Source organism: Poeciliopsis prolifica, unplaced genomic scaffold (assembly GCF_027474105.1).
Source record: "Poeciliopsis prolifica strain line A6 unplaced genomic scaffold, Auburn_PproV2 SCAFFOLD063, whole genome shotgun sequence".
Lineage (NCBI taxonomy): Eukaryota > Metazoa > Chordata > Actinopteri > Cyprinodontiformes > Poeciliidae > Poeciliopsis > Poeciliopsis prolifica.
The window spans coordinates 97232-120018 of NW_026562438.1; the positions used below are offsets into that span (position 1 = coordinate 97232).

Here is a 22787-nt window from a genome sequence, read left to right on the forward strand (position 1 = left end):
AGAAGTTACATTATTGTCTCCAAGGATGCAGAAACCGCTCGAGTCTTCTTCTGCTTAACCTCTCTGACAGCTCATGACGGTTGCGTCACCGTCACACGGCCGCCACGTTTCACGAGCCCGGCTCGCTCCAGAACCTGGACCCAGTCGGAGCGACTTAATGAAAAGCAAACGGGGGCAGAGGAGAGGCGGAGGAAGCGGCGGACCCACTCCCAGCCGCTTCCTCTGCAATTAATCGATGGAGGAGACTTGGCAGAAGAGGACATCGTGAATGAGTCACACTCGGATCTGGAGAAGCTTTCAAAGCGGCCAGAGAAAACATAAAAAGGGAAAAGCAGGAAATTACAGAACACAATGAGAAACGTTGAGACAGACAGAGAAGAATATAGAAACATTTACTGTGGAGGTCTGAGGAGACTGAGCGCAGAAATAACATCCCAAATAAAGCAGGTAGATGACAGGATTTACAGCACCAACCTTCAGTTTAAAGAATAAATCATGGTTGTAATTAAAGAGAAACTGAATGGAAGGAAAATAAAATGTAACATTTAAAGAGGCAGTGTTGTGTGAAAGTCACTTTTTTATGTTTTCATCATGTTTAATGTTATTCCTTCATCAAAACCCTAATGATGAAGGAATAACATCATTAGGAAGGAATCAAACATCCATGACCTTAATGAATGTTTGAGAATGAGCAAATCGCCTCGGTGGGCTTAGCCCGCCTTTGAGGCACAGCTCCTCCTCACAGTTGCAGTTTCCAAGCTTGGAGCTTCCACTCAGCTCCTTCAGACTAGCCAGTAGCAATTAGCAAACACCTGGAGGAGCTGCAGCTCTGCTGAGCTCATCCACTTGTCGGAGCAACGCTGGTTAAAGGGTTAATAGAGGAGCCAGGTTGTGATGACTTCCTGAGAGTAGAGTTTCTTAAAAATATATGTACTTAATACTGCCCCTTTATGAAAACATTCTTGGCATTTTGACTTTATATTGTATTAACAGAGATATAAGTTAATCCACTCAAGTTGCACAACTGTAAACACATAGGAAAGGCAGCACTGCACAGTCTGGACATATGACTTGTGTGATGAAACAAGGTGGTGGCAGCATCATGCAGTGGGAATTGTTTTCCTCAGACTGAAACTGAGCAGTTTTTTAAAGAACAAAGAGAAGAATGAACATAAAAAAAACACTTGCAGCTGTATTTGCAGATTCAGAGGAAGTTATGACTCAGAAGTTTGAAAACAAAAGCACACCACACTTTTCAGATTTTATCAATAAAAATCATCTATGTCATTTTCCATGGTGGTCTATCAGTGAGAATGACACACGCTGATGTTTGTTAATAAAATTTGAATCAAATGAAGCACTAAGGGAAAACTTTTACCCAATGAAAACGTTAAGCCTGTGTGTGAGTCATGAGAAAATATATCGGATCGTTTTAATGTTTCAAGATGAGTGATTTTAATCCACAATTCTTCACTTTACTTCTGTCTGCTGAGGGAAAAGAATTATTGCCAAGAAAAGAAACTACAGTGAATTAAAAAAAACATTATCTTAACTTTGTAAAATTATCCCAAAATATTGTGACAAACATTACCGTCTATGTCTCCCATCCCTGCTTCCTCCATCTTTGATAGGCTTTCAACACATTTTAATCCAAATTATTTTGGTTTTCTTTTAAATAAATCAAACCAAAAATGTTCCACTTCTGGGCTGAGTCATTTTTATTGTTGCAGTGTTAAGATTTGCACCTTGAACCTGCCTATAGGGGGCAGCAGAATTCCCTTGTTTACATCAAGCATCAAATCACGAGTGTAAATTCAGCCGCTAGTCCACCCCAAGCCACCAGGGGGCGGGCAGAATTACATATTTATTAAAGCTGTCACCATCTTGTGCCAGTTCATGAGATGATCTGTGAAAAGGTTCAATCTCCTACAAGTCCTGAGCTCTAATGCCGTCTGAAGCAATTCATCAAAAACAGCCAGTCAGACGCAGGAGGCGGGTCTTAGTGCTGTCAATCAACTTCAGGTAGTCGCTACTAAATTTGCTAATGGCTGAGAAACAACTTACAATCACATGAAAACTGTATCCGCCATCATCAGTGGCTCTGGTAACTATCCTTAGCATTCACAACAAGGTATGCTAACTCCAGCATAGCACACTGTGCTAAGACCTCCTCCTGACTCTGATTTTGTTCTAGTAAGGACTGGAAAAAAAGCAAAGGAGATAAATTTCTTTCACATATTATCTGTCCCATAACAATAATGTATCTGTAAATTAAATATATTTCTATTTTCTTAATAAAACATCAAATTCAGAATATTTCAAAACAATTTAAATTCACTTAAGCAGAAAATGGGCCCCAAATCCAGATCTGCTCAGGGCCCCAAAAACTCTTCAGCAGGCCCTGGCTCTGAAACAACTCAGTCTGAACTCAATTAAATCAATTAAATTCACCCAAATACGGTCCAAACATAAAATAATTACATGCAAAACCACTTCAAATATTCAATTTTAACAGTTTCAAAAACAACAGTCAATCCAAACATCCAGAAAGTCCAGCAAGAAGTTAATTAAAAAACGAAAAAGTAAAGCGCAAAGAATCCCGTTGAAACAAAACAAACAGATTTAAACCCATCACTTGGCCAAAAAGCAGCTGCATCACTTTTACCACCGCCGGACTGTTTAATGGGATTAATCTGTTTCTCTGAGTTTAATCTAAGAGCCAAACTTCCTTCAAGCCCATGTTTCAGTTTTAAGGCGCTTCCAGTCCATCAAGATAACAGCTGGACAGGAGAACTCATGGCGACCGTAAATTACAATTATAACTTGTAATTAACTTTAAAGGTTCAGATGAAACAGTGTGAAGGCTTTTTATTTTAGGCTTTTCCTGCCGTAGTTGGTTATTTAACTACTGAAATAAAAAGTGCCAGCGCATCACGTTTCTTCAGCTCAGCAAATTCAAACTTTGCTTTTTATTTCCCATCATAAAGCAGCCAAAGCTGATCTCATGCTCAACAACAACACATTTCAGCTTCACTTCGCTTTGAAAAACCTCAGTCACTCACCTGAAGTCGGCCAACAGCTGCTGGTCCGGAGGAGCTCAGTTCATAACCGAACCGAGGATCAAACGGTTCGGTTCCGATTCTAAAGAACCTCGGTGTCAAAGGAGCTGCGAGTCCGAGAAAAACATTAAGAAGTGAAAAGAAACAGAGCCGAGCATCAACCGGGGGAGGAACCAGGGAGGACGAGGAAGAGGAGGAGGAGGAAGAGGAGGGGGGGGGAGGAGGAGAAAGAGGAGCAGGAGGATGAAGAGTAGGAGGAGGAGGAGGAAGAGCAGGAGGAGGAAGAGTAGGAGAAGGAGGAGGAGGAGGAGGAGGAAGAGCAGGAGGAATAGGGGGAGGAGGAGAAAGACGAGGAGGAGCAGGAGGAAGAGGAAGAGCAGGAGGAGGAAGAGGAAGAGCAGGAGGAGGAGGAGGAGGAGGTATTTTTGCTTTTGGAAAATATTTTTATATTTTTCACTTTTGAAAAATTCTAAAATGTTCCACCCTTGAAACTCAGAAATTTTTATTTTTTTCTAACAAATTTTGGACTTTTAAACTCATTTTAGTTTGAGAAAAAAAATTACAAAAAACATGGAATTTTTAAGTTCATAAAGCAAAAAAAAAAAAAAAAAACTTGACAATAAACACATTTTCTAAAGAAAAAAAAACAAAAACAAAAACAAACAACAACAAACAAGAAAATCTTTAAAGTTATGAAATTGAGAATTATTACCTTTGGAAACTCTGAAATTTCTATTTTTTTTCATTTCCAGCAATTTTTTTACTTTTCAATTTAAGAAATTTAGTTGATTTTTCTAGAAAATCTATTTTTCTAACAAATGTTCAACTTTTCAAACTGAGATATTTTCTTGTTTTCTGTAGGAAATCTCTAGGATTCATTTCAAAATTTCTGATTTTTTTGCATAATTTGCTCCTGTTTTCATTCTTTATGATTTGCTGCGGTTTGGTTGTCCGTCGCAGGTTTGCTGCTCTCCTGCCGGGTCGGATCTTCTGTGAGGTCCTGAGTTTATGTTCTTGTCACATTGCAGTTTAACTGAACTCTGGATTTATGTCTCCATGTTTCCTGCTGCTGTTGGCTTTGAATAAACTTTATTAAACTTCACCTGAAGTCTGTGGCGTCTTTATGGTTCTTTGGTCGTCTCTGCTGACCGGCCCAAACTCAACGGCAAGAAACATCAGCAGCTGAACTATTTTTCACATTTTATGACAGAAATACAAATTATGGGCTGCTGGGATTTTATATGATGGAAATTCAGCAATTTGTGCAGAATTTGAATTAAAAGAACATAAAGTTTCCAACATTTTATTTGACATTTAGCAACGGAAATGTTTAACTCAGTGTTTTCATGTTGCCCTGGTTTAAGGTGGACAGAGTCTAGTTGCAGTTTTCTAGATCATCCAAAACATCAGGATCAAATCATAACAGGAAAATACAGAGATGTCCTGAACAGACATGTCTTTGAAGGCATCATCGCTTTCTCTAAAGGCTTTTTTTTTATCTCTAAAACCAAAAACTGAGCCTTGTCTTTTTAACTGGAAACTTTATCTAACTGGGATTGATTTTTTCCCCACTGGACTCCCAGATCAACAGCTCAGTTTAACTGGGACTCCATGCTGTGAATCCAATTCAGTGTTATTCAAAGTGGGGCTCCTGGCGCCAGGGGGCGCTGTGGGGGCCTCAGAAAATTAAAGAGAAAACAATAAAAGAAAAGCTCAAATAATTACAAAAAATTGTATCCCTTAAATTGTTTTATCTTAAAAATTTCAGCAAATTTTAGTTTTTTTGTTATTTAATATTTTTCAAAATATAATATAATTTATTTGAACCTTATTTCTGAAGCTCATTTTGTGGCTCAAACCAGCAAGAAATGGAAAAGTTTCTGACAAGAGAAACACCAAATTAACCTTCCATAAAAATAAAAAAATACAAGAACTGCTGAAATAAAATAAAACTTTATGCCATAATAATAATAATAATAATATAATAATAATAATAATAATAATAATAATAATATAGTAATAATAGTAATAATAATAATAATAATAAAGTTTCCTTCCACAAAACTCTCAAATCAGATGGTATGAGGCAACATTTGTGCTAATTAATTGTAATAATTATTGAAACATTATAGAGGTTGATATTTGTTTACATATTTTTTAGCGTTTTGTGTAGGTTTAGTTTAATCCCCTCTAATGTTAAAATGTTTTTTCTTATCTGCTCTCAGTCTGGAGATTTTTTATTGACTGAGTCAAAACCAACGAATCGTTTGAAGCGTTTATCTTCTTTACCCAGACGGTGCGACAGACGTCACTGACATGGTGGGCCAGCTTCGATAACGCGCACTTCCCTCCATGCAACCAGTCAGGAGGAAACATCCTCCCAGTATGGACACCAGTTCAGGAGGAAACTGGTCGGTTTCCTGTCAGACACCCAGTACAACCCAACAGGGTTAACTGGTCTCAGAGACGTTCTCCCACAGCTGAGCCATTCTGGGTGTAGCTGTCTTCATTCCTAACGTTCAGATTAGCTCGATTTCCTAATCCTGGAAACATTTCAGCCTGACTGGTTTCTGCTGGTTGAGCAGATAAACACGGTCGACTTTCCAACTCAAAAAAAAAAAAAAAAAAAAAAAAAACATTTAAAGCTGGAGTAACTTTGTTTTTTGGGGTTTTTTTCACACATTTGCTGAAACTGTCATAATATGAGACAGACAATCTGAAAAAATCAAGCTCTCTTCATTCTCCCAATACTAACTTGAAACAACCAATCAGAACAAGGAGGCGGGCCTTAACGCTGCTAGTCATCCTCCTCTTTTCCCCTCCTTGCTAAATCCAGTTAGCATAGCAACCAATAATGGCAGGTACATTTGGCTGTAAGTTGTCTAATGACAAACCGCTAATGACAAACTTAGCAGATTGACAGCGCTAATCCAGCTCATTAGTGCTAACTCATCCTGCTACAGCTAGGCTGTCACGAATGCTAAAATCCAGTCAGGGTATTCCCACCAATGATGCTGCATAAATGGTTTCAATGCAACTGTAATTTGTTTCTTCACTAAAAGCACATTTAGCAGCACATACAAGAGAATGACTGACAGCGCTAAGCCCCTCCTCCTGGCTCTGATTGGTTGTTTTTGGAAGAATTTATTTCTTCAGACGGTAATAACAGCCCAGGGAGGAGATGGGAGAGATTGATTTTTTCGTAAATTATATGTATCATAAAATACTGTTTTATACAAATATGTAAAATATATGCATATATTATTTTTATAAATTACACAATGCAGCTTCAACCCTTATAATCTGTTGTTTTCTTTGATGAGTTTTATCTATAATGAACCATTATATTTATTTTCTTGAGAAATCACAAAATGCTTTTGGTGCATCTCAAATAATCTCACCAGAACAAAGCAGGTGGATGAGCTGGAATGTTTTCAGTAAAACAGTAAAAACAACTTTTTATGTGTATTTTGACGCTTTACGGCATTCAATAGTGATCTATTTTCATTGTCAGATGAATCAGCTCCACATCTGTTGTGCTTTTCTTTCTCTCTTTTTGGTGGGAAATGCTGCCACCTGCTGACAATTTGTTGTAAGATCAAAAACTTCTTTCACCTGTCTTCAATCCATCATCCATCCATCCATCCATCCATTCATCCATCCATCCATCCATTCATCCATCCATCCATTCTCTAACACCCTGGTCCACAGTGGGTCCTGATGGGTTCTGGTGCCTCGTTAAAGTGTGAGTTTTTCCAAGTTTCTTCTCAAAAATGTCTGAGTTAATATCTTCCTGTGAAATATTTGAAGTTTTATATTTTTTTTTATTTAGCATAGAAATGCACCACAAACCTTTTTTAGTGAACATTTTTGTCTTTATGGCATAATCCGGTAAAATAAACCGAATTAATTTTGTAAATTTACTGTGTAACTTTACAAACAACATCCCATAATATTAATATAAGTTTCATAAATTTGATGTTGGAACAAATTTATTTAGAAAATTGTTTTAATTCTTGTTTTCAGATTGCTAAAATCTGCACATAACTTTATTCTTTTATGTAGCTGCATCCATTCATCTATACTACTTTTTAAACATTAAATACATTTTATCATCAGTTACTCAGTACTTGAGTTACCTTTTCTTATATTCAATAATATTCACATATATTCAGATATTTTTGTCATTATTAAATATTTTGAACGGCCAGTTTTTACCGTTAATTGACTATAATTTTTGGCACATTTGGACAAATCTCTCTTCCTTCTCCATTTGGGATCGTTTATCGTGAATTCCAGTAGGGGGCAGTAAAGCTTCCCGGCGATTGAAGAAGAAGAAATGTACTTCCGGTTTCATTCGGGAACACGTGGGTCTTTCCGGGCCACCGGGTGAGGAAACTTCAACAAAACAAGACGAGAAGAAGAGAAAAGGTTCAACTTTTCTTCTGCTTTTCAACACGAACCGGTTTCATTGTCGAGTTTTAAAGCAGAGAAATGATTTAATGCAGTTTATTACGGACATGTTTGGATGACGTCAGTCATTCATATTTTAGGCTGAAGCTCTGATCCCTGAAACTCAGTTCACCGGATCTAAAGTTACATCTAATGATTCGTGTGAAGATTCATTAATAACTGAATGACAACCTGAACAACGATTTTAGAAATATGACTAGTAGAAATGACTCGATCTGCATGTTTACATGGTCTTTTCTTAATTTTAGCTGAATCTCCAGACTGAATAGTAAAATTGTTTCTGAATCAAATCGCTTGATGCTGTTTGTCTGTGTGCAAAAGTTTGAAAACTTACCTAGAAAACGGTTGGATTTTCCTGTGTCGATGTCAATATTGGTGCCAGAAATGTTCTGATTGCTGTTTGTTCTGCAGGATCTACCTGACCAGATTAAATCAGGTGCAGTTTCAGCTGTGAATGTGTTTAATTGGTTGGTTTCTCCAGCTTTAGCGTCCCGATTCCTCGCTCAGATGGCCGAAGCTGAGCAAGACAAAAGCCGAGGGTTGAAGTTTGCAGAGCAGCTGCTCCTGAGTCACGGCTGGGAGCGCGGTGAGAGCCACGTCCAAACCATCAAAACCCATCAAAAACCAGTCTGCAGTCTGGTCCTTACTGGGTCTGCTCTCTCTCCAGGAAGGGACTCGGCCGAGCGGAGAACGGCATATCAGAGGCCATCAAGGTCAAGGTCAAATGTGACAAAGGAGGGGTGAGTCGCCCGCAAACTGATTAATCATCTGCAGGAATCAGAGCCAGGAGCTTCGTTTGTTCCTTCAGATCGGCCACAGAGAAGGAGAGCAGTTCAGCTTCCACTGGTGGGATCACGTCTTCAATAAAGCCTCGTCCAGTCTGCAGGTGGAGGCTGGCCAGGTGGGTTAAAGGTCACACATCGAGTCACGACAAGTTCCCCGGTGTCCTCGAAGGAGCGCCGTAGATTTCTGAGATTATTCATGTTTTATCCCCATCAGCTGCTGAAGTGTGGATGAAAACCTCAACTCAGTATAATTAAACATTTTTTACAACGATAAAGCAATAAAGCTGAAAACTTCCACCAAAAATCACAAACATTTTCTAAATGTGAGTTTGAAAAATCATAAATTTGCTTTAAAAAAAGTTAAATATTTTCATCTTATGAAACTGAAATGTCAATGTTTTTTTTTTTGTTGAAAATTTTATTAAGGATTTTATTTTTCCTAGATGAGTCGTCATATTTTGCTTCCAACTTGAGCCTGAAAACGTTTCTGTTTCCTTAAGGATGGAATCAAATTAAAAAAGACGCCTGAGGAAGGTGAGGAAGAGGAGGGAGCGATCTCCAACAAAAAACCTCGGAAATCCCTGCAGAACAAATCCAAACTGTATGGCCGCTTTGTGAAGGTAAGGTTCTGTCTTTGGGGCGGCGCATCGGGGTCGTAGGTCAACGTTAGGGAAAAACGTCTCGGTCTGTTGCAGTCGGCCACGCTGCTGTCCGGTCAGGAGGAGCCGGAGCCAAAGGCCCCGAGTTCAGACAGCAGCAGCTCAGATGAGGAAGAGGAGCAGAAACTGGATCTGTCCAGCACCACCAGGTAAAGTTTTTTATCAGCACTGAGTGCCAGTTTGTTTCCAGTTCATGTGGAAATTTAACAAATTACTTTTTTCTTCAGAATTTGACACCCAACTCTGAACAATAACAACAATAAAGAAGCTTTTTCCCAACACGCTGTTTTCATCTTTCCCTTCATTCTGACTGGTTTCCAGTTCCTGCTGCTGAATCAGCAACATTTCAACCAGTCTGAGTAGAACAGTTTAAAATCCAGACATAAAAAAGAAACGAAAATCTGAAACAGAAAAACCCATCATGGGTTTGTGTCAAGTTTAAAGGGAAAACATTCATTGAATTTGTTCTCTGGAACTGGGCTGTAAAACCATAAAACCCAGAAAATGCATTTTTATTTATGGGTTTTAGTTTTGATTCTAATTATTCATATTTCAAGTTTTCAGATTGAAATCTAACTTTTTTCTTTTCTTCAGACTTTCAGACGCTGATCTGATGAAGGTTTGTGGAGGACGAACGGCTCACAAGTGAGTTGAAAATGTAAACAAAATGGATCAAAGCCTGAAGAATACGGCGGCGTTTTAGACAGAAAAAGTGAATTTTCATCAAAAAACTCAGAAATGTTTACATTTCTCAAAAAATAAAAACTTGGAAATTTCTGAATATTTAGAAAATTTTCAGACTTTCCGGTTTTTTCTAGAAAATTTCAGAGATTAATTTGGAAATGTGTGTTTTTTGTTCTCCTTGTAAATGTAACACGCCGCCATAAACGTTTCTTTATGAATCCTGTGGTTGTTCTGCTTTTAGGGGCGCGCGGCACGGTCTGACCATGAGCGCCAAGCTGGCCAGACTGGAGCAGCAGGAAGCAGAGTTCCTGACCAAATATGGAAAAAAGAACCAAACAGGAAGTTCTCCAGTTGTTCGTGACACAGTGACTCATCCGGAGGAGACGAGCCACAGGAAGAAGAAGAAGAAGAAATGCACAGAGAGCTGTGCTGAACTAAACGGTGATGAAAGTCCTGAAGCAGGTTTTCAACCAGAGAAGAAGAAAAAGAGGAGGAAAGATAAAACGGAGGGAGAAAAAGAGGCAGAAGAAGAAGCTGATTGTTGGAGGAAACATTGAGGATCAGAAAGAAGATGAAGGAAATCCATCTGCAGAGGAAACTGAGCTGCTTCCCTCCGACTGCAACAGGAACAAGAAGAAGAAGAAATCTGCTCCGCATGATGCTGACCCTGCAGAAACTGGGCGGAGTCCTGGACAATCCAGCCAATCAGATCGCAGATCAAAGCAGGAAGCAGAGGTTACCATGGCACCAGAGAAGCAGAAAAGGAAAAAAGCAGAAAGGACAAATTGGTGATGGAGAAACTAGCTGACGAAGAGGAGCTTCCTTCAAAGAAGAAGAAGAAGAAGAGCGATGGTGGATCAAAGTGAGGCGCTGAAACTACAGTCCGGTTCTGATACCTGAACCCGACCCAACCTAGCAGCTGCTAGGTTGGGTCGGGTTCAGGTATCAAAACCTTCAGAACCCGTTTTCCTGTTTTTATCTCTGCTGGTAGAAAGTGAAGCTGCTTTTCTGTGCAGGACGATTAATTTTTAACGAACCGTCAGAATGAAATCTGGAGTAAATATCAATGAAAACAGAATTATTCTGATGGAAACATCGAGAAAAATGTATGAATTTATGAAATAAATAAAACTTTCTCATGTAATTATCTCACAAAGCATCAATAATTTAAAAACCTAATTTATTTTACCAACATTTCCAGCAACAATTATTAATAAGATTGATTATAAGATATGATCAACTGGATTTATGAAAACAGTTTTGTTGTTTATTCAGGTTGAGCTGCAGTTTCTGCACAACTGGAATAAAAAATTATCTACAATCTCCATTAATCTGTTCTGGTCTGCAAGCAGCATTTAAATCTGAAGCAAACAGCTGAAGCACCGAGTTCCTTTAAACTCCAGACAAATTGTTACGTTTCTATTGTTTGATTGTGTCTTTGACTCCATTTTTATGTTTTTATGATTAAACCACTTTGAACTGCTTCCATGCTCTGTTTAGTGATTCAGGTTATTTTTATCTTTAATGAATAAAAATATTCAAATGTTTTTGGTTTTTATTGAACTCAAAAAAGAAATCCTCCAGGTTTTCACAGTAATCTGAGACTTAAAGTAGATGAATTATCGGAAAGCAGTAAAAGTATTTGCATCAGTTCAAGGCAACGTTAAACTGTTATATTCTGGCCTGGAAGCTGCAAATATTTCCTTAAGGTTATGAAAAAAAGACAATTTGAGTAAGAATTGTGTCTTAAAATCAGATAGTTTCACTGGATTCAAAGTTTTTCTTCTTTTTGTTTCTGTCTGGTAAAATAACCAGGTTTACTTCCATCAACATCTGCAAGCAAACATTTGTGAATTACAAGCTGTTTGAGTCGGTGCTGCTTATTTGGGCACACCATGACGTTCCCCTCACACATGAATTTGTTTCTGCTAGAATATCCTGCTGCGTTCCAGTTCTGGATCAGATTCCCCTCAAACGTCATCAGTCCCCGTTCTGTCCAGTAGCTGCAAACACACACACACACACACACACCACACAACACTGCTCAATTTACTGAAAAACACACACACGAAACTCACAGATAAAATAAAACACGTTGAAACCGTCGGAGTCTCACATGAAACATTTTTGGTGTATATTTTGTTCTGTATTTCCCTACAAAAATGAGGAACTGGTGAAAGACAATATGTGATTTGTGATCGTTTTAGAAAACCACTAAATATTAAATTGTTCTCAGCTTTTTCTAACAATTAAAAAGCAAACAAACACCAAAAGTGAAGCATTTCTTACCCAAAAGGGTTTGAAGCTGACCAGTAGAACTGGCAGGACAACTGGTACCAGCAGCCGCTGTAAGACTTCAGATGATTCTTGAGGAATTCCTGAAAGTTCATAAAGATTCAGATAATTAAAAGTTATTTCACTTTTTTTCCTCACGTTAAAGTCCTGAAGCTGCAGTCAGAAACTTTTATTAAAATATTTTTCCATGTTTGCTGAAACTGCAACTAAGTTGTGACATTTTGTTATGAGTTTTCCCAGCACCAAAAACCAATCAGAGCCACGAGGCGGGTCTTAGCGCTGTCAATCACTCTTGTGTACCCTTCTTCCTGGTAGCAGAGAATGCCCTGAATGCTAAAGCTAGCTGGCATAGCCACCAATGACAGCATAAAAACTGTTTTCCTGTAAAGGTAAGTTGTTTCTCTAATATTAGCACATTTAGCAGCACATTCATGAAAGTGATTGACAGCACTAAGACCTGCCAGCTGTTTCTGATTGGTGGAGGAGATTAAACTGTCACATCAGGCCTGTTTTAATAAATATGTAAAGATCTTTTTTTTTAATAAAATTTACATGCTGCACCTTTTCCTGCAGATTATCAACAAGAACCAGATCAGCTGCTTTACTGCGGCAGAACTCCCGGGCTTTGCTCCAGGTCTCACAGTAAGCCTCATAAAACAGGTAGCACTTTCCCTGGAACTGGATCCAGTTGGTCTGGCAGGGCTGGCACTCTGCAGTTATGGAGAAAAACAAACAAATCTGCTTTAAAAAAGGAGCAAATTTCAATCTACAATCTACAAATTTTGAGATGAATCTCAGAAATTTGCTGGAAAAATGGTGGCAATTTCTGTTATTGAAAAATTGACAATTTGCTGGAAAGAAACTCCAAAATTTTAAGATGAATTTCAGAAATTTTCTAGAAAAAACTTGGAAATTTCTGAGTTTGAAGATCAAAAATGTTATAGAAAAAAAATCTGAAATTTTGAGTTTAATCCCTGGAACATTACAGAGAAAACATTAAAATTTCTCAGTTTCAAAAGTAATTTTTTTTAACTCTTCTAACTCTGAAGTTTTTCTTTTTTCTATTTTGGGCCACAATGTGAGGTTCTAAATGTTTAACTTATAGGAACAGTTTCTGTTACTTGTGATAATGAAGTAATATTAGATAGAAACATCTATAATAGATATTAACTTTTATCTGGACAGAAATCTTTTACTGGAAAGTTTTCTGAAGCCAAGATGGCTTCCCTCAGTCTGCTGAGCTGCTGCACTTCTTCCTCCAGCAGGATTTTCTCCAGGCTCAGCTGATTCGTCTGGTTCTCCAAGTTTCCTCTTTCCTCTGTTAGTTCTTCTGTTCGGTTCTCCAGGCTTCTCACCTTCCCCACCTGTTGCCTGAGCTCTTCCTGCTGTTTCCCCAGCTCAACACCCACTGCACAAGAAAGACAGTCAGTCAGTCTGTTGCAGGTTCATCCACTCTAACTAAAAAACTTCATTTTCATGTCATTAATGTTCTGTTTCGAAATGAGCAAAATAGGAGAAAAACAGAAAAAAAACTAAAAATGTAAATTTTCTTTTCAAGAAGATAGATGAACAGATTGAAATAAATGGTTGGATGTAACAGGCAGGATGGATTTACTTTAACTAGACCCAATCCATGACTGAGGTCATCAGATTCAACAATTAATCTGGAATAATCTGAGTTAAGTGAAGAAAACTGAAACGTACTCCAGCTGATGATGCCGATGCTGGTCAGCAGGAGGAGGCAGAGCATCAGCAGCCACAGCAGGAACCAACCAGAGGATTTGGCTCCTTCACTGTCTGCAGAGAGAGAAACTGTCAGCGTCACGGGAAATATTTTGTCTGTAAAAAATGAAACTATCGACATTATTTATGCACATTTCATGATGTGAAAATACTTGATTTATCAACTTTTATTCTCTTTTATCAGAAATTTTAATATTTACAGGAAAAAAAACCCCTAATGATAGCAAAATATTTGCAAAAATAGCATCTATGAGTTTTTAAATTTCCAACCAATGTCCTAAAAACAACCAAAGTCAGACGTTTTAGCTAGAGGCTAATAACAGTAAATGTAATAATGTCCAAAATATTTAAAATAATAAAATGAAACAGGTATGTATAAGTATTAATTAATCTGCCTGTAAAATATTTGACTGATTTAGTGGTCAGGATATAAAGATTGTCAGGATTTTATGACTCACATGAAGCATTAGTGGCAGGTTCTGGAGGAGGTCCAACAGCGTCTCGCTTCTCCTCTGAATGAAAGAAAGAAAAGAAAAGCAGAAAATTTCACCTTTTTCAACAACTGTAACAGTAAACTTGTTTAAATAAAATAAATACCTCTGACTGTCTTCATAAAATAGATGTAATAAACATGGAAGCATCTGGTAGCGTTAGCATAGAGCAAAAACCTGCAAATGTTTTGTTAGGAACCTGAGAAATGAATGTTTATGATCAGATTTCCCTCTGAAATGTGTTGAGCTTTCCAGTGTTTGCAAATGTTCTAATAAGATACTTTGTGTTAGCATGATTTTATTTACGAATGTTTAAAAAGGAATTGTTTCCATACCACAGATATTTATGAATAATAATTATCACTTTACAGCATTGCTGTCATTCAGGGTTTGGTTTGTTGCTGATTTTTATAGAGAAAAGTTAAAGAAGTGATCAGTTGAAAATGAATGAAATACCAAAGTCACCATAGTTTTGTGTTTTCATGAAAAAACTTGTTTTTTTATTCTGCATTTTGGTCATTTCTGACCTTAAAGTCATTTACCTCCAGGTGTTTTCATTTCTGTAGCTGTAATTATTTGTTTCTAAAGTTCTGATCTGGTGATAAACCGGATTGTTTCAAAATGTGAACTTTCACTTCCTGTGTGTGAAAAAGGGGAAATGAGGAAATGTTTTCTTCCTCACTGTTGTTGCTTTTTGCTGAAAATAACTTCCTGTCTCACATTTGTTTTTAAGAAACAGCAAAATTAAAGGTGAAAATATCAACTTCTGGAAATCTCAATAAGACTGTTAAATCTACAGAATATTTTTTAGTGTTTTAAAGCTAACTGCATAATCAACGAATGAAATTATTTAACTGGTAGAAAAAATATTTAAATGACTGTTTTTATATTTAAGTTATTTAACCGTTTGTTTTCTCATATTGTAGTGATTTCTTTAAGACTGTTTAGAATTTTGTGGGTTTTCAGCTTCATTAAACTTTGTGTTTTTGCAAAACTGCAATGGAGGCATGAGTCAGTTTTAACTGCAAGAAGTTACTACTGGAGGAAATGATGAAGAAACGACAGGAAGTGGTTGGAGGATGATGTGCTAATTGTTTTTTTAATGTCTCTTCCTCTGAACAAACTTATTTATGAGAGATTTTAATGACATTTTCTTTTGTAATGGGAACACGGAAACTGAGAAATAGTTTTTTTAGCATTAGCAGAATATTAATAAAGTTAATCTGTCTGTAAATATAATACTTTCATATTATTTTTATTTTGTTTCATTGTTTTTCTCTGATTTAACAGAATTGATTAATTGAAGGTGTTTCTATCCTTTAAATCAATGTTAACATATTCCAGGTAATTTGGAAATCATAGCAAGTAAAGAAACCAACAAATTCAGGTTCTTTAAAAAAAGAAATATTTCCAATTTTCTGCCTGCAATGAATTTATTTTTAAGGAGCTTCTTACCTTTTTGAGGTTTCTGGTAATTTTCATAAATCGGACCATAAAAATTGTCCACAACTCTCTCTGGAAGTTGAGGGAAGAAAAACTTTCAGAAACAAAAAAACTTAAGGAACAAAATCCATTGAAAGAAAAATTTTATACACAATTTAATATTTTAAATATTTAGACTCAAAATGAATGCAAAAATAAAAAAAGCTGAATATTCTAGGAGCTTTACAAATAAAACATCTACAAACTGAACTAATCAAAAAAGTAATCAATTATCAATAATGTAACATTTCTCATCTTTAACTAAAGCAGGTCATGAACTGTTTGAACCAGGAGTTTCTTACCTTTGCCGAGTTTCGTCACATTGGTATAAATATCAGCTGAAGACATTTCCACAGACATGATTAAAACAAACAACAGACTCTGGATGAGTTAAAGCTGCAGCAGAAATTTGTGTTTATTGTTTGTGACCAGAACTTCCTGTTCCTCTGTGTGCAAAGACCCAACTTCTGAAATGTCATCATGATAAACAGAAGAAACTTTATGTTGTTGTTTGGAGTTTCAGGGAAAACGGACATTATTATTATCAAAAAGAAATGAACCATGAAAAATCACAATGGTAACACGTAAAGCACAAACCAGGCAATGTTTATTATGAACTTTATTTCTGCTTTCAGCAAATATGAAGATAAAACGAGCAAACCACAAGTCAAAACATGAAGTCGTTTTTGATCAGGTTGAGTTGAACAGATTGTCTCTGATTTGGTTTTATAACCAGAAAATAAACTTTTATTAAACATATTCAATAACTAATTGATGTCTTAAGCAGAAAACGTTAAAGTATTGATCCAGTTTGTCTGAAACTCTATTTATAATCAATTACCTGGAAGATGGAAAACAAAAGCTTTAAAAATGAGTAAAAGACAGAAAACAAAACAAAAGGCAGAACTTTCTAAATGAAATGATACAATATTATACAACAATATATTTTAATACGTATAGAAAAGAAAATGTGATTTGTGTTTGATTATTTCAGATTATTATTAACATCAGAATATATGATTCTAGAAATACTTTTTAAAATATTGAAACATTAATCAAGATGAAAACTAACTCATACTTGAGGCAAAGTATTTCTGTAATTCCAATGAAGTTATATTTCTGCAGGCGTCATGAAGCTTCTGCTGAGTTTCAGTCTAACAGCTGAAGGCGTTTCCAAACGGAGATGATGGAGTGAATAACGTCTCTGAGGATTTCCACCATGTTATCACCGTGGCATGCGGACCCGAAAACCAAACCACTCCGGTCATCCAGAACCTGACCGGCAGAAAGCAGAGGCTGTTATCATTTATTTTAACTGGTTCCGTCAAAACTCCTATTAAATCTGAACTCAGACGTTGAATAAAGACAGAAGCTTTTTGTTTTCATTGAATCAGATTAAACATTTCCTGTTTCAGATCAGGCAGAAACACCAACATTATTCATTATTTCTTTGATTAGACTGACATCAGGACCTCAAAGCTGCAGAATCTGACTATTATTTTAAATAATTTATGTTTTCTATATTTGTTAAAACTGTGCCAGTATGAGCCTGATAATCATAGAAAAGATCAACGTCTTCAGCCTCCGCTCGGCGCTGCTCTTTCTGTCTGACGAAATGCGCCTCACCTGATCAAAACCAGCCAATCAGGAGGAACGTCTTAGCGCTGTCAATCAATCTCATGCACCTACTGCTAAAAGTCCTAACTTAGGAAAACTGTTTAGCTGCCGTCATTGGGAGCCATGCTAGCTAGCCTTAGCATTCACAATGAGCTATGCTAGCTGCAGTGTCTTTTACATAATCCAGACTGTAATCTGGTTTACAGAACAAAACCTTATAATTATAAAACAGTTGCTATATTTGTTTATGTTTCAGAAAAATTTCTCACTTAAGACTTTCATTACGCCCATCGATCCAGAGCCAGTTGTTGTCGGTTTGGCTCAACGAGCAGAAATTCATCTCCTGGTTTCTGGCAGGACTCTGGAAAATAAAACGTCCCAGAAGTTTGAATTTTCAGTGCCTGCCTGAAAAGCTGAGGCCGCAGCCCTGAAAGGTCACCTGAGCTTCGCCGCCATCTACGATCACCAGGTCCGCGGACGTGTTTTCACAGTACAGTCGGGTTCCTTTCACCGAATTCTGGGCTGAGCTTTGGCCGTCAAACTTCTCCAGGAAACTCGCCCAACCCTTCTGGCACGGCAGACAATCTGCAGGCAAAGAGAAACACGGGAAAACAAATGTGTTTTACCAACAAACTCAAGAGTTTCAGGACAACTACCAAGAAGAAAAAAAAATAATAATATTTTATTTGATGAACTGATAATAATATAAACAGAATTCATTAATTGATTTGTGGTGATTAGTCACTAAGTTTCTGTCGTGACTCAAACTGCCTTCACATCGGTCAGTAACAGTTAGCTTAGCACACACCAACATTTTTTGGCTAGAAACTTTTTGAAATACTTTATTATCACCTACAAACTCCTTAATCAATTATGATTTTTATTAAACAAATGCACCTGAAGCTATTATAGTAATGACAGTTTTTTATTTCCCACAACTGTATGTTCCAGCAGTTATAATGCTGTTAACGTCTTATTTAGGCATATTACTGATTTTAATCCAGACAGATTCATCTAGATAGGGTCAAATTAATCAATAATCAGCTAATAAATTCTGATTAGAAAATGCTGAAAGCTGTTATGAGAAATCCAAGTTCTTAAAAGCTCATGAATGTTTTCTTGTGTGTCTCTTACAGAATATGAACAATTATTCTGTTCACATATTTAATACTGATGCAAACTTTTTCTCTGAATTTTACGTACGCATCTCATTAAAATACAATATTTTAATTTATTAAAATAATTCAGGTGAAAAATATATTTAGGATCATTCCCCGGTTATTTAGGTTATTTCAAGCCTAGATATAGATTCTAAATTAATGGATATGTTATTTATTTTAGCTAAATTACCATTATGGTGGAAAACTCACTTTTGTCTGGGCAGAACTGGTTCACTGGGAAGTTGTCGTACGTGAGGATGACCTGCAGCGCCCTCTTCAGGTCGTCCCGCTCCCCGATCAGCTGCCCTGTCACGTTCTCCAGAAGACTCTTTTAATATTCAGACGCTTGTTCTCTTTCTTCAGGTCGTCCATCTTTCCCTTATGGCTCATCATGTCGATGCTGACTTTAACAAAAGGACACAACATGAGACACCAGGGCCGGCCTCAAGGAATCAGGGGCCCCGGGCAGAATTGGACTCAGGGCCCCCTCCACTTGCAGAAGTCGTCGCCTCCGCCAGCAGCAGAGTAGCCAAAAAAGAGAAGCTCTACATATTTAACTCAAGAAAAAATAAAAATTTGCCATCAAAAAAATAAAAGACAAATCTACTCAAATACTGAGTAACTGATCAAATGATCAATCATTTAACATTTAAGAATCACATCATTAAACTAACTAAAATATAAAGTTAAATGGAATGTTTGGTGTAAAAAGGACAAAAATAACAATAATTCATATGAGTAACAAAAAATAAAATCAGGCAAAATAATTTTTTTCAGAATTTCCTTCAATAAAAACTTCTGAAACTTTAACAGAAACTGCAGCTGAATGTTTGTGTGTCTGATGGACTTTTGGTTGAAACATGTTTGTTTTATACTTCATATTAAAATTACTCTAGTGAAAATAAAATGTACATTGTAGTAAAAATAATGATTAAAATACATGTTTTCCAAAAGGTTACTGAAGTAAATGCAGTAAGTTACTACTGAACTTTGACCTCCACGAACTCATTTCATACAGATTCAGTGCCTTAGTTTGTCTGACTGAGCTTAAAGTGAACCAAGAATGATTCATTTATATTTGCAGAGGATTTACGCACAAAAAAGATTAAAATCATAGCATCAGATTGTAACCATGGTAGCGCAACAATCAATCAATGAAGATCCATTTTCTTCACTTTTACAAAGTAAAATTACCAACATATGAGAGAGTAATGCTAAAAAATAAATAATAATTATACAAATAAAATAATGTAATAACCTACAATATTCTGGTGATATTATAGTTTTCTTCTATTAATACTTTGATGATACTTTTTTATGCTATTTTTTCTTTCCAAAAAATGATCCTACATTAAAAAAAAAACAGTTAGTTTGATAAAGACTGATTCATTCATCTAACTGTGAATGAAGTCAGAAATCATAGATATTTCATGGAGTCTCACAAAGTGTTGAATTGGTTTGAAAACGTGTGATTGAGATCCAGGTTGAAGAGAAGCAGACTCACGCCAGGCGATGACGGCGACGCTCGCCAGCAGCAGGACGACCAGGATCCCCACAGACAGCAGCAGGAGGGAGCAGCTCGCGTTTCCTTTCTTCCCTGATCATGAGGACAAAATCATCCTGAAGTTGCTGTAAATCTTAGCTTTCATTTTAACGTTAATTTGTTTTTGGTTCCACTTAAACTCATTTTTTCTCTAAAATCTCAGTTCATGGCTGAAGAAGAGTTTTACGCTAAATAATTTGTTCGTCTTTCTTCAGTGGAGTCCAGATGAAAGGTTGTCTAGGAGTCTTACCGTCAACCAGCTCCTGGGCGTTTTCATAAATCGCCTCAGTGCTCTTGTTTGCATCCATGGCTGGAAAAATGACAGCAGGAATAAAACAGAGAAAAAGAGAAACTGCTGATTTAAAGAAGATGAAAAGATCCTGCAGAAACTCAGTGAAGATCTTCTGCAGCCTGAACTCACAGCTGCTCTGTTTGCTGCCTGAATAGTTTGAATTTCTTTATTAAAATATATCTGATGATTTGCATGAACCCCAAATAAATCAGTTAAATGGAAAGACATAAATATCTTCTGTTCATGTGTTTAGGTAGAAGACTAGACTATATTAGTTCCTTCACTTTCATGTCCTGATGTTCTTCAGCTTTATCGGCATTATCTGTGCTCAGTAGGTGAAAAGGTCAATATGGCCAAAATAATCAAACTTTTTAATCAAACAACTTTTTTAATTGATGTGTTTTCTTTAAGTGAATTTATTTTTGAAATGTCGAATTATGAAAATATGGCCAGTGGAAACGCAGCTGGTGTTTTTTTTTTTTTTTTGCAACTGTATTATAAAATTAATTTTAATGTTTGGCTTTTGACAATAGTACAAATTCTTTTATGTTTATCAAGCTTATTTGCATAATGATGGACATAAATAAACATGTTTGTTCGCAGGAAAACGTTTCCTCTTCCACTTAAACCCAAACAGACAACTTTCTGTTTGGAAACCAGGAACCAGAAAAACAGAAACTAAATCCAGAGTTGTTCACAGAGCATTTACATGGACTGGAAAACAAATTCAGCACCTGAGTTTATCAAAGGGATCATTTCCATCTGCAGACATTATAATTCAGTTTAATGCACAAACAACAGGTTCTTGTTTTTCTCCAGTATTTCAGTGAGAAATTAAAGTTTCACACTCATTGTTGTCTTAAATCTTCATTTATTCATTGAATACTACATAAAAATATTTACTGACACTGTTATTATGAATAAGCTGTCATTTAAATCCCTACAATTGTGGAATAAAATAGAAATAGTAGTTAAGAAGCAGCAGAATCTGACTAACTACTGAAACACAAACGTGTGAACGATGATAGGTAACAGGAACGTTGCTTGGAGGATCCCAGGCTGCTGATGGTTTTGCTCAAGCTTGCAGGAGTTTCCTGGTTTCTGCTCTAGACACACGATTCTGTCTCTGCATACAAACCAGCAGAATGAAGCTGATCTGTCCTTCAAATGAGAAACATCATTAAAAATTAAAATAAAATCTCATGACATGATTTATAAACCAAGTAACCAAACCAACAAGACAACATTACTTTTATTATTGCTAAAATTAATATTTTCCTAGTTTTACTGATTTGATCAACTTTTATTTTTCAAGATATGCAGAAATGAGGTTTTAGATTATTCTCATCTTATATAATATTGTAATTAAAATATGTAATTAAAATATCTGATATTTTAATTACATATTTTAAAATATATAATATTTTAATTACAATATAAAAAAAAACAGCTGCGACTGCATTCCTCACCCTCACACTGAAAATGCAGTTTGATGTTGGACATAAAGCTCCGTCAGACTCCATCCTGGCTGGGCGGCTCCAAAGATCAAACATTTCTTCCAGTCAGGTGTGTTTTGTTAAAAACTGTAAAACCTAAATATACCTGGAGTTTTAAGTGGTTTTCACACCTGGTAGTCGGGTACATTTGGTTTTATTGAGGACCAATATTGTAACTTTGGCAAATTTTCAGCTGCTGCTGTTTCCCTCCTCGCCTGTGGTGGCGCTACACCACAGTTATCGCCACCACAGAACCTCCGAAGAAATACTGAACACACTTTCCTTCTTCAAAAAATGAAAACAAAAACAGAGTAGCGTCAGATTTGAGCTGTAGAGGATTTCTCTGTAGTCTTTGGTAAAAGACAACAAGCCGTTTCTCCAAGCGTCCCAGACTCACGCCATTGCTTTGGGTCTATTTACCCAGAATGCACCACACTTTTGGAGCGATCTCCAGTCCGCTTGGCGTTCACATATTGATTCGAACATGTGACAGTTCACTTTGACTGGAGTTTTATTAAAATGGAGTTGGGTTTAAACAGACTAAACCGGGATGGTGTGAATCCAAACTTAGTGTGTAAATATGGAAACTGATGAGTTGTGACTCATATATCCAGTAGATGGCGCCTTTGCCCCACACATCCATTCCTTCTCTCTGTACCCACTTATTTTTTTTTTTGCTTAGTTATCCAAAGGCTGAGCACAAAACACATAAATATATAATATTACAAGAATAACTTATTTCTCACATAAACCACATAGAAAATTACATTTATAAAATGTTGCATTTTTATCAACTAGTTCATGAAAATATGAAGAAACCAAAACAATTAAATAGAACAGGGTAATTACCTTAAATGTAATTAAATGATCTGCATTTGATGCCAGAGAAACCGTAGAGTCTTTAAGTTAAAGTAAATCTCCTCCAACCTGTTGATGCAACATGTCATCGTTCACTGCCGTTGTAGTACCTGCTTCAGCCACCAGAGGGCGACACACCGCTTCCTATCA

At 36.6% G+C, this 22787-nt stretch overlaps 2 protein-coding genes and 1 pseudogene across 2 annotated transcripts; 1 reads left to right on the forward strand and 2 right to left on the reverse strand.

Annotated features, from left to right (window-relative positions):
• Positions 1–3152, reverse strand: part of LOC129351042 (multiple epidermal growth factor-like domains protein 10) — a 52993-nt pseudogene extending 49841 nt beyond the window's left edge.
• Positions 3153–7416: 4264 nt separating this feature from the next.
• On the forward strand, positions 7417–11163 carry LOC129380038 (G patch domain-containing protein 4-like). The gene is given in 10 exon segments (XM_055061006.1): positions 7417–7490; positions 8014–8118; positions 8199–8272; positions 8341–8433; positions 8818–8937; positions 9013–9125; positions 9571–9621; positions 9902–10192; positions 10194–10429; positions 10432–11163. Coding segments are annotated over 9 exon segments (1152 nt in total). The 5' UTR covers positions 7417–7490; positions 8014–8039; the 3' UTR covers positions 10527–11163.
• Positions 11164–11431: 268 nt separating this feature from the next.
• On the reverse strand, positions 11432–16045 carry LOC129379992 (C-type lectin domain family 12 member B-like). Its single transcript, XM_055060958.1, has 8 exons — positions 15974–16045; positions 15645–15704; positions 14157–14210; positions 13660–13752; positions 13127–13363; positions 12517–12665; positions 11950–12038; positions 11432–11663 (listed from the first exon to the last, which is right to left on the reverse strand). The coding sequence occupies exons 1-8, from the start codon at positions 16029–16031 to the stop codon at positions 11432–11434; spliced, it is 972 nt and encodes a 323-aa protein (XP_054916933.1). The 5' UTR covers positions 16032–16045.
• Positions 16046–22787: the final 6742 nt, after the last annotated feature.